The sequence below is a fragment of the Parasteatoda tepidariorum genome, chromosome 6 (genome assembly GCF_982258835.1).
Source record: "Parasteatoda tepidariorum strain Cologne lab strain chromosome 6, Ptep-v5.0, whole genome shotgun sequence".
Classification (NCBI taxonomy): Eukaryota; Metazoa; Arthropoda; class Arachnida; order Araneae; family Theridiidae; genus Parasteatoda; species Parasteatoda tepidariorum.
In genome coordinates, this window is record NC_141760.1 from 47,830,335 (window position 1) to 47,842,081 (window position 11,747).

General features: G+C 26.8%; 1 protein-coding gene across 2 annotated transcripts; it reads right to left on the reverse strand.

The window, feature by feature from the left end:
• Positions 1-111: 111 nt before the first annotated feature.
• Ripalpha (RPA-interacting protein alpha) lies at positions 112-9,745 on the reverse strand. Of its 2 annotated transcripts, none has more exons than XM_016055695.4 (7): positions 9,484-9,745; positions 9,165-9,311; positions 9,007-9,079; positions 4,943-5,048; positions 4,312-4,375; positions 2,819-2,956; positions 112-584 (listed from the first exon to the last, which is right to left on the reverse strand). In XM_016055695.4, exons 1-7 carry the CDS (start codon positions 9,577-9,579, stop codon positions 555-557), a joined length of 654 nt encoding a protein of 217 aa, XP_015911181.1. In that variant the 5' UTR covers positions 9,580-9,745; the 3' UTR covers positions 112-554. The 2 variants fall into 2 exon arrangements, with proteins under 2 accessions (XP_015911181.1, XP_015911180.1); XM_016055694.4 differs by lacking the exon at positions 112-584 and adding an exon at positions 1,200-1,465 and having other exon boundaries at positions 9,484-9,726.
• Positions 9,746-11,747: the final 2,002 nt, after the last annotated feature.

Here is an 11,747-nt window from a genome sequence, read left to right on the forward strand (position 1 = left end):
AATGTATTTGTACAATGCATAAAAAGAAAAGCACACCTAATCAATGCTCACATACATTCATAAATTTAAACTAAATATATTTGTTCTAGCAAAATTAAATACAAATCAGAATTAAAGTTACAATTTTTATTGACTTTTTCTGATAGTCACAAAAATGCTATACATTTTTCCCAAACATTCAAAAAATATACATGAAATAGACTTTTATACAAATAATTTGCATACTGACAGTCTTTTTAATAACACTGTTATATTTATAATGCTGTTACTTATTTAACACTGTTACTTTTGAAATAATTAAAAAAAATAGCAAGTTAGTAACATAGATTAACTATCAATTTTCAAAAATTTTAAGGAAATCTGAGTTTTAAATACAATTAATTTGTGATTTATGAAAAACACATATTGGAAAGTTTGATGATCAAACATTAGAAAAGTTTTAAAAAAACTACACATAAAATTATACTCTATAAAATATAAAAAAAAAGGTAATAAATTGATAAAATTATTTACAAAATATTTATACAAATATAATACATAATCGATGATATTGATCAAATTATTATAAACATGAAGTTACAAGCCTGAAAAATAAAAATCACTGTATTAGAAAATACAGAGATTGAAACATTATTAACATTTCATTTTAATAAACTTTAATAGTAAATAGTTTCAAATGTAGAAAAAATTCTATAAATGGTTTTTAAAATTAACAAATTTCAAATACACTTTTAGGAACACATATAATATTCATTTTCTTTCGAGCCAAATATTTGACTTAACTGAATACTAAAATCCTTCTATTTTACAGAATCTTCCATAAAGTCAAATATTTTCAGTTTATTTTATTTATTTTAATATTTAAATAACTACTAAGAAAGAATTGATGCTTAAATGATAATCTAACAAAGCAACAAGGGTTACACTGATTTAAACTAATTCTCTCCAAAATATATACCTTTCACTAGAATAAAATTATTTATGTTTAAAGAGTGATAATCCATTAGTTGCAATTTAGTACATTTTTCTTAGCATTGTGACAAAAAGAATTTCTGCTACCGTTACAAAATTTTATGGCAGGGTCTTTAAAAATAGCTATGTACAGCAATTTTCATTACTTCATTGTAACACACTAAGCTAATTCCTTCACAGTTGTTCAAAGCTTTGTTATACAATTTTGAAAACTTTTTTTAATAATTTCTGGATCTACATCAATAAGCTGCTAACTATAAGCCAATTGATTGTGTTTGCCTCCTTTTGAATTCATCCACAGTTCTAGTGGGAAAAGAAAAGCCATCCAGTGTAGAAACTGGCTCTTTTTTTAAAAAAAATATTAGTTCATCAGTACATAAATTCCCTCTATTTCTTTCAACACTAAATATATTTTGACTATATAAACACAATGTTCTATCAAAACATCTAAGAGCAATGTAACTTCTGATAAGGTCAAGTAAAAAGTAAAACCCTAAAATAAAATCATGAGAATTTATTTACAAGCCCCATTTTTAAGCAAAATCTGAGTTTATAAAATTATTATCCTTAAAAATAGATAAGATTTTAAATAAATACTGCACAAACAGCACACTGCTTCTTTCTCAGGTCATCTATTACTGTTGTCTTTAATTTTAATTTCTAACTTAAAAGGTACAAAGAGATAAATAATAATTATGCCTGTTATAAAGAATTTTGTGGTCAAACTTCCCAGTTATGACATTAAAAATTTTCGGGAAGCTAGCTTCATTTACTGGAGAAAAAAAAATTTAATTCCAAAGTTAACATAGCTTATTTTATAAAAGAAATAGTTTTTGAAATGTGTACAAATCCAAAATGCAATCATAATATTTAAGATGCAAGTTTTTGAAAATGCCAAATACAATAAAATAAAAAACATCAACTACCTATGTTGCAAAAAGATTTTTTCAACATTTGTTCAGTTAGAATAGTACATTGGCAAGGGAAAAATAGATTTGAAGTGAAAAAAAAAGCAACAAAACTATTATTCTTAATGAAGCAGTTAAATAACAGTTAATTATTAACCAATCAAAAAATGTATAATTATTTACTGCAATTTATTAATTTTTTATTTATTAATTTCGTATTGATGCAAGATCACATTTGCGTATGACATCCAGAGAGTATGGCAATTAAACATTTGCATGCGCGTAGACAGGGCCAATCACACAGCATAAAATTGAGTTGCGTTAGTAGGTGATAGGTGTTGGTGAAACGCAAGTGCGAGTATTTAGATACTATTGCGAGTATTCGCGATCACAACGCTTGAATACGTCCTTTAGCGGGGAGGATTTTTTCATGCTTATATTAAGTTTTCATTTAGTTCTATTAGAATCATTAGTGGAGTGTCCCGCAGTTGACTGATCGTTAAGACACGGTTCCCAGCAGATCACCGAAGTCAAGCATCACTGGCTGCGGTCAGTGTGCGGGTGGGTGACCACTTGGATCAGTCTGCGTAGGGACCGAGGGTGTGCGGTATTGGTCCTCGTTAAACTGTTCTACCGTAAAGTGCTCGACTTCGCGTGCAGGTCGTTGGGCTACCAAAGCAGGGGTGCCATCCCCTCTGCAGAGGATCAAAATTGTGATGGCTTGTCTTCGGATCATCCTCAGGGATGTTTCCCAGACCGTCGCCAATAGCCCATTGTACAGCTCTAGTGCGACGTAAATTAACTACTACTACTACTTAGTTGAAAATATCTTTAATTATTGTTATTATGTTAACTTACATTATTTTATATTCTTTAAAGGCAATACAAATATTTAGTACTTAAATGATACTCATTTAAAAAGAAAAGTTTTTACTTACTCCACATGTCAATACAATATTATTAGCATCCCCGAAATGAATTTGAGAAAAACTAGGAGTTTCATGGCATATTTCCTCATGCTCAGTAAGTCCCATATGCAAATTCTCTTTTAAGTGTGACAAAGTAAGACCATCTTGCTGAAAGAGAAATAAATGTTTATTTAATTTAGACAACAATATAATCTAAGGCAAAAAAATAATATTTTTATATTAATGAAATTATTTTTTAACTAACCAAATATTTCTAATAAATCAAATAATAAAAGCCAAATTTATTTTTCAATGTTACAAAATTAAAACATTAATACTTATCATATAAGATTGGAATTTAAAAATAACTCACACACAAACCATTCACATTAACTGACTAATTTAGTTATTTTTATTAAATTCTGCTTATTGTTATTAATTATCGAATTATCATGCTTACACCTAATTCAGATCTAAGCAACATTTCAAGAAAGTACTTTAGTCTGAGCGAATGCAGGGAAAATTTTTGCCTGAAAAACATAAACGTAGGGAATACCAGCAGTGGCCTTTAACCTGAAAATGTACTACAGTCTGAAAAGGTGTCAGGAAAGCATACACTGGGAAATGTCCCTTAACCTCAAAAACAAATTTAATTTTTAAAAAGTAACTCATCTATGAACTGCTAAATTATTGTATTTAATCTAAATTAAAATTTCCACATATATTCCTGCCTCCTAGTAAATTCATATCTAACTTATAAAGTTGGATTAAATTAGTTAAACATAATAAAATACAGCTAAATTTTATTGTTCATTATGTTTACCAAATTTCATTGGTAATTATTACTGGTCAATTAAATGGAGAATGTGAGGAATTTTTACAAATCAATCACTTTAACAATATAAATTCATTATTATTAATAATAATTGCTGCTTAGTATTAAACATAATGCATAACATATATCTTGAAAGAAAAAGACCCTATTTTTTATTTATCTTCATCATATTTTTCTCTCAATTAAAAAGTACATAAGCCGTGAATCATTTAAATCATAGATTCATAAAAAACTTCTCTATTAGAACAAAAGGATTTGATAAAATCTTAGCTCTTACAAAACTTGATAAAAGTGAATTAAAATTTTTTAAGAAGTTATCTTTATTGAACATAGTTTGTTGTACTCAATCATTTGTCTTCACTAAGTATTATAAGCCATAGTAATCTAATAAAGAGAAAAACAGTTTCAATTTTTTAATTTCACATTAATGGCTCATAACTTTCACTAAATCATCCTGATGTTCACAATGCATTCACTAAAATATTAGAAAATTATAGAAATGTTTTTAAAAAATTATTGTGTATTTTTATTCTTTTAAACAGGTTTTTTAAAAATATATATATTTCGCTTAAAACAAGGCCAATATTTTAATAAATAGATAATTTAAGAATGGGATTTTTGAATTAAGACATTTAAATTCAATGCTATAAAATCTTTAAAATATAATGTTTTTAATGAAAGTACTCACTTTAGTGTCAATTCTCATTCCACATGCACAAAAAATAACTGATACATTCTGGTGCAATGGATTTCTAATAAATATAAACAACACCTTGTAGTTAAACATTGAGAATATGCAATTTAAATTAAGCAGATGAAATATTTAAAATACAAATATATAAAAAGAAATTAAATAGTTTATTACCTTAAATAAATTTTTAAAAAAACAGTTAGCAATATCAAGTTGTAAAACAAAATCATATTTACTAATTACTTTAATATCTACTGCTAAAACAAAAGGAAAATTATAATTACATGAAAGAAAAGTTTAAAAAAGGAAAAAGAATGTAACAAATATTAATAAAATATTATTTAAATTATAAATATTGATGAATTTTTTCATTCATAACAATTATTTCAGATCAATTATAAATAAATAAAAAATATTATTAAAATTGTTTATCATTTAATCTTTTGTAACAAAATATTATACTAAACATTTTCTGGTGTTAAAAATATTTTCCACAAATTTTATGGAAAGCAATATATTATTTAAAGAAATAAAAGCACCCAAAATACATTAATTTTCATTGTTTTATGTTTTCTAGAACAATAAAATTACAATTAAGAGCAAATACATTAAAGCAAAAAAAGTATACCTTTGGCAAAGAGGACAAATAACTTCCTCTTTCTGTAACCAATCAAGAGCTGATTCTAAGCTATTAGTTTCTGACAGTGAGCTGTATTCTTCAATCCACTTTTTTTCTGAAGAAAAATTTCAAATTAGCTGAATTTACAATAGATAAACACTAAAGATAATAAAATGTTCAGCCCATACTTAGCAGGTTCTCAGCAGTTTAGTTTTCAATATCCGGTTCGATCAATTTTTTTTTCCCCCAATGACAAAAATTATGTCTCCAAATATTTCAATGAACCAGTATAAAAATAAAACTTTTAAAAAATTGAAATGAATTTAAAAAAGAATCACTTTTATACAACAGTAATGATTTTGTATAGTAGATCGCATAAAAAATACCATTACATTAGGGGTGCACAACCTGCGGCCCGCGGGCCAAATGCGGCCCTTCGACTACTAAAGCGCGGCCCGCGAGAGCTTCTAAACACAAAAAAAAAAATTTAAAAAATGGCAATTTTTAATCGCAATTTTTAAGTCATCACGTTTTGACACAATCAATTTTATCAGATTCTTTAGTAAATGTACGTTTAACGCACTTTCTTTAAGCCGATTTTATCGTAAATATAAATTATTCTTTTAAACAGTTATTTCCCCTTTTCTATGTGATTTCGAAAATCCCGAATTTTTATTACGACGCGAGTTTCAGATCGCAAATTTAAATAATCACTTTTTGTGCACTTTATTTGTGACGATTTCATCTTAAATCTAAGTGATTTTTTATCTTTTTTTTGCAATTCTTTCTTTTTTTTTCGGCAGTTATTGCTATGCGTTCCCACGTATTATAAAAAATTCCAATTGTTCTATTACGACATGCAAATTTTAAATCATGCATTTGAAACGCTTTATTCGTGCTGAGTGCAGCATAAATATATTTTTTATTTCTATGCTTTTCCACATTATTTTGACGATCCCGTTATTTAACTATGATGTTATTACGACACGTGATTGTTAATTGCGCAATTAAATAATCCATTTTTGATACAGTATTTCAGTACAGTTTTATTTTAAATCCTAGTTATTTTTCCTCCGTTTTTATTTCCGCAACGAATATGATTTGGGTCGAATATGGTATGAATTGTGATTTGATCAAAAATCAAATATTCGGTAAAAAAAAAGAAGAAGAAATCGACTGAACGTCGTACACTTGGGGCCAAATAGCAAAATCTTTTAGCAGCATAGCAACACTGAAACTAAAATTTCAATGCTCAGAATAATATTTCCTGGAAATACGTATTCATAAATTAACTCTAAAAAATAAGGCCAATCAAGAACGTTTTTGAAAATGTCGAAAAGCGAAACAGAGAACATAAAAATCAATCTTAATTTTTGAAAAAGAATTTTAAAGCTGAACATCTCAGTTTTTCAATTACCAGAAAAAGCCAAGAAAAAAGAATTAGGAAAGAAATGCTATTAAAAATTACCACGTTATAATGAAAACGTCTAAAAAAAGGTTATTTTTAATTTAAAGAAAATAAAAAGATAGAAAAAAAGCGTTCTTAATTTTTTAAATGAAAATCTTATGCTGAAAATCTCAATTCAAATTTTTCTCATTGCCATAATTTTAGCAGAAAAAAATTGCTATAAAATAAATTTTATTAGTAACTTTACTTAAAAAAAAAAATGCTGAGTCATAATAAAAATGCCTTAAAAAAGAAAAACAGAAAAAGCAAATTTTTCTTAGTTCCTGAAACAAAACTTTAATACTGATTATCAAACTTTTCTATGTTACTGGTTATTTATATTACAGTACAGGGAAAGAGTGATAAAAAGCTAAATTCTCAAAGTATTGAAAAAATGACAAAATTGACTTGTCTGATTATAATTTTAAAAAAAAGTAAGTAATATCTATAAAAATTCAAAAATTAAAAAAACTTGGAAAAATACATTTCTAAAAAATATTCTGCCGAATATTTGACTGATCATTCAACCAACTGAAATTTTCACAGAAGGGCCAAATACTCGTTACATCCCTCCCTAATTTAAATGCATTGTTATTGCAACTTAAGAAATTCATAAAATGACGGAAAACGTGAATTTTTGAACTGCTCACTGTTTGTAGTTTAGATTTCAATTTTTTGCTGCTTAAGTGATCTTTTTCGATAAAAAAAAAAGGAAACTGTTAACTATATAAAAAAAAAATCTAATAATTTATAAAATAAAATAATAAAGCACATTACAAAATAAGCATTGAATTTTATTTTGAACTATCACAGTTTTGTTTTTATTTTAGGCTTTTGTTTAAAACCTATAAATTTTCTTCAATTAAAATATTTAATTTGAATTTATGTTACTTAATTATGACTAAACTTTTTCCTACTTTCATGTGTGGGAATTGCAGTTTTTTTTTTATTTATTAGAATTTAATTCTAAAATGAATTTTCGTATTGCACGATATGATAAAAGAAAAAAAACATTTCTTTTCTTCAATGTTTAATTATTTTGATAAATCTATTGTTCATATGATAAAAATAGCATGTTTTTTTTGTAAAAGAAAAAGTATAAGTTTTTTTTATTTTTGAATGAATTCTAATAGTGGAACACTACTAAGTTATTGATATTACTAAGTTTATTGATAAAAAAAAAATTGAACGCTAATGTTTAAATAAACATTATTACATTTGTCATTAACATGTCTAAATAGATCTGCGGCCCTTCGTTAGCCAGCCTGCTGTGCAAGTGGCCCTTCACTCAAAAAGGTTGTGCACTCCTACATTACATTGTTACTTATCCTTATAAATGTTTAGTTTCCCATTGAATTAAAACATTATAATGGGGAAACTGGTATTCAAAACTATGTTTGCACTTTATTAATGTATTATATACTTCTTAAACTTACATAATACAAAGAAGGAAATAATTCATTCCATTACCTACAGTTAACTTATTCTTTAATATTTCATTTTCCAAAATAAGGTTGAATAGAAACATAGAATAAAAACAAATAATGAACAAATATAGAGAGTATCACTAGAAAGAGTAGCTTAGAATTTATCACATAAAAAGGTAACTTAGCAATTTATGGTAAATTCTTACTAGTTCTAAGAATCGGTGCTTGATAGTCTTCACAGTGAATCAGACATTCAATCTCTCTGATATTTCAAATAGTCTGTTTTTATTAAATGACCAGGTGAAACATAAAAACGTGTTGCTAACTTCAATAAATTTGATGTTGCAAGAATACAACATGAACAAAGGTGTCTCAAACTTATATTTTCAGAAAGGGGGAAATTCACAACTAAACAAATAAAATTTTAAATTTTCCCAGTTTTTCAATACCTTTAGGAACAAACAAGGATGTAGGGATTTTTTGTCAAGTAAAAAAAAATTTGCTATAATTTTTTTTAATTCCTCATACAATACAAACTTACTGGTAAAAATGAAAAGGAATATTTTCTGTTATCTTAAATCTAACACAACTTTACATGTAAATTTGTTTGAATTTCTTAAATTTATGGGTACAGTCTTAAATTTAGTTTTATACATTAGAATTTCAATTTATTTTGATTTTTGTAATATTAACATGTATATAGATCATTCAATAATTTTTTTAAATAAAAATGTATGTGAATTCTCTTTTTCTCTGCTAAAAAAAATTGTCATCAAAAATTTTAACAATATATAAACATTATTGAAGAGGAAATAAAGCTATAATTTTGGAGGTGTATTAAAACTAAAGAAAACCGTGTACTGAAGAAATATTTTCTACAATCCTGGGCACCAATATCATAGTTTCCTGAACTAACTCATTAGGGTAATGTAATTTTATACTGAAAGCAGTAGTTAGTAAATACCCTGCATTAGTGGTTCAAAAAAAAATTTAAAAAGTGTTTTCTAGGTATTTGGTAAATCTCATTTGGCAGTTAAAATAATCTAAAAATTAGAAACCTAAAAATATTGAATCTTGATTATAATAATAATTTAAAAACTTACATTAAATTATTTTAATTAGCTTTAGCTAAATTTTGACTTTAATAATAATGTATCTCAATATATTAAATTAGAAACGCAATAAGTATCTAAAGTTACCTTCTTCCATTAGCTCTTTTTGTATTTCCTGTAATATCGATAAAAACTCATCAACTTCTTCACATTCTAATTGCTAAAATTTAGAATATTATATTATTAGTAAAAAGATAAAAATTAATAACATTTACAATACATAAGGTAATAAAACATTCTCATACATTTAATTTTAAATGTCCAGGCTGAATAGATAAACTTCTTATATCTTCTGTCATCAGTGCATCAACTAGTTCATCTGATTCTACTCCAATACCACGAAATTTGTCCACTAATCTTCCACGACTGGATTTTAATCTTTGGAAACATTTCTGTATTTAATAGTAAAATTTAAAATTTATATAAATAACAAATTTAAATAGTAAAATAGTCAAATTTCAATAGTAAAATTCTGTGTCTCATTACAGAGCAAAAAATAAAATAGGCACAAAAACAAAATGCTAAGGTAAAACAAAAATAAAGTTTAAAAATAAAATATCTAACCATGCGAAACGTTTCTTTCCAAGGAGGAGTTTTCATTTTATAAAGTGAATGATGGTTTAACAAACGCTGATTTCCAATTACTTTAGGGGAATCCATGTATAGAGAGAGAAAATATAGTAATTTTAAACCTTATCCGCTGCCTGCGTTTTTAATAAAAAGAATTACATACGCAATTTAATTTACTGTAATGCCAAATTAAATCATAAAGCAATTCAAACTGTTTAAATTTCATTAAAAAAATTATTTACTTGTAGGGGAGCTTATGGCTGTCTATATCTGCTCATCTGAAGACTCATTAAGAAATAATGAACATTACTTCTGTGACGTAAAGTTTTTAAAGGTCATTCTCACTGCATGCGATTCAAATACCACCGATTGCAGTCGAGGCAAGCGAGGGAAAATGACAAATATAAAATTTAAGCCACGCGGTTGAACTTTTTGTTATTTTAAATTGTACGAAGATTCAAGGAACAAACAATAAAATTAAATCATATAATCACTAATACAAAGCTGTCATTTCTTCCTCCCCCACATTGTATCGAAAATATATCCCAGTTCTCAAACTCGTTAGAAAAAAGTCAAGTTTTTAAATTTTCCAAAATTGAGAAGTATTTACTACGTTTAAAATAAAAAATTGGAAAAAAAATTTATATAAATTGCGTGTTCATGCTAATTTTTCAAAGAATCTAAGAAAAAAAAATTTTCTTTTGCTTACAGCCATGTACTAATGTACTAAGCAAGTGCTTCTTTCTTAGCACAAGGCTGCAAATATTTCATAAGCAATATTCGAAAGAATACTTCTAAATTATCTATAACATATTTTTTTCGAAGATAATTATTCTTACCCCTTCTTCAAATTATTTCTCGGATCAGTCTGCGTAGGGACCGAGGGTGTGCGGTATTGGTCTTCTTTAAACTATTCTGCCATAAAGTGTTCGACCTCACGTGCAGGTCGTCGGGCTACCGTCCATCCCCTTTGCAGAGGATCAAAATTGTGATGGCATGCTTCGGATCATCCTCGGGGATGTTTCCCAGACCGTCACCAATAGCCCGAACTACAACAACAATTTTCAAATTATTTCCATAAGAATAGGAAAGTTAAAATCTTCATTACTACCACTGTAAAAATTACCGTCGAACCGAGAGCTTAGAGTTCAATTATTGAATATCAACCTTATTACTGCCCTGGAAAATGATTTATAAAGTGAAAAAAATGCTAATTTGTCAATGAGTCAAAAAATTTATAAAAACTGTTTCTTTTTTAGAACATTGCTGCAAATATTTCATAAGTGATATTCGAATGAACTTTTCTAATTATTTATAATATACTTTATTACCCCTTTTCTTTACCCTTTTTCAAAGTATTTTCATAAAATTGAAGAGGATGGAAATTTCATTATTACCACTATAAAAACTACCTTTGAGCAGTCAAACTGCAGAAAAGAAAGGAAAGAAAAAATATTTTTTTTTTTAACGGAAAAAAAATTTACGACCCTAATTTTAATATTTCAAACTTCATTTATAAAAAGTGTTGTACATGAGTGACGTGCTTAGGGTGTTAGTGAAGCAAGAATTTGTATTGATCAATCTCTTTTCTCTTAGAATACTTAAAAAAAGTTTTTTTATTTCATTTATTTTTTTTTCCTGTGATACAGTATGGAGGCAAGCCGATGACCGCATTTTTCGTCGAAACTGCATCCCATGTGCATTTATTATTACTTTTAATAAACATGGAATTATTACAAATATTACATAATATTCTAAAAAGTACTTTATTTCTCGTTCGTTTCTAAAAACTTTTTTCATTTTAGAATTTAAAAGTGAACCTTGTAATATTTACCATATTTTGAGAAATGCTTCAAAAGAAATTTCGTACATTATTAACTTCAATTTTTTTCCTTCTTTTTTTCTTCTTTTTTTTATTAAACGTTAAACACTTTTACTTTTTTTTAATGCACTATATGCCGTATAATATCACATCATTGTGTTATATGTTTTAAAACGTAACCACTGTTAATAATGCTACAGGTGACCACTGGAAAAATTTTCTAATCTTGCTTGGTACCATCCATCAGCTTATGTTGGTCTGGAGCTCAGTTACCCATGGTAATAGGCTGACTGATAGGAATGCATATTCTTCGATCGTATTATCTCATAATGGTTTGAAATCTGCTCTAATAAAAAGTAATTCTTTAATTTATGCTAATCTGACATGCGAATCTCACACTGCTATTTATAAAAAAGCCTTTAGAAGTATTGTTCTC

Coding starts and splice junctions, on each gene's coding strand:
- Ripalpha (XM_016055694.4), bottom strand. CDS start 9,579: ATGGATTCCCCTAAAGTAATTGGAAATCAGCGTTTGTTAAACCATCAT. Junction 5,049..9,006: donor AAAAGAGCTAATGGAAGAAG/GTAACTTTAGAT, acceptor ATTTTTCTTCAG/AAAAAAAGTGGATTGAAGAA. Junction 4,376..4,942: donor ATTTGTCCTCTTTGCCAAAG/GTATACTTTTTT, acceptor TATATTTATTAG/AAATCCATTGCACCAGAATG.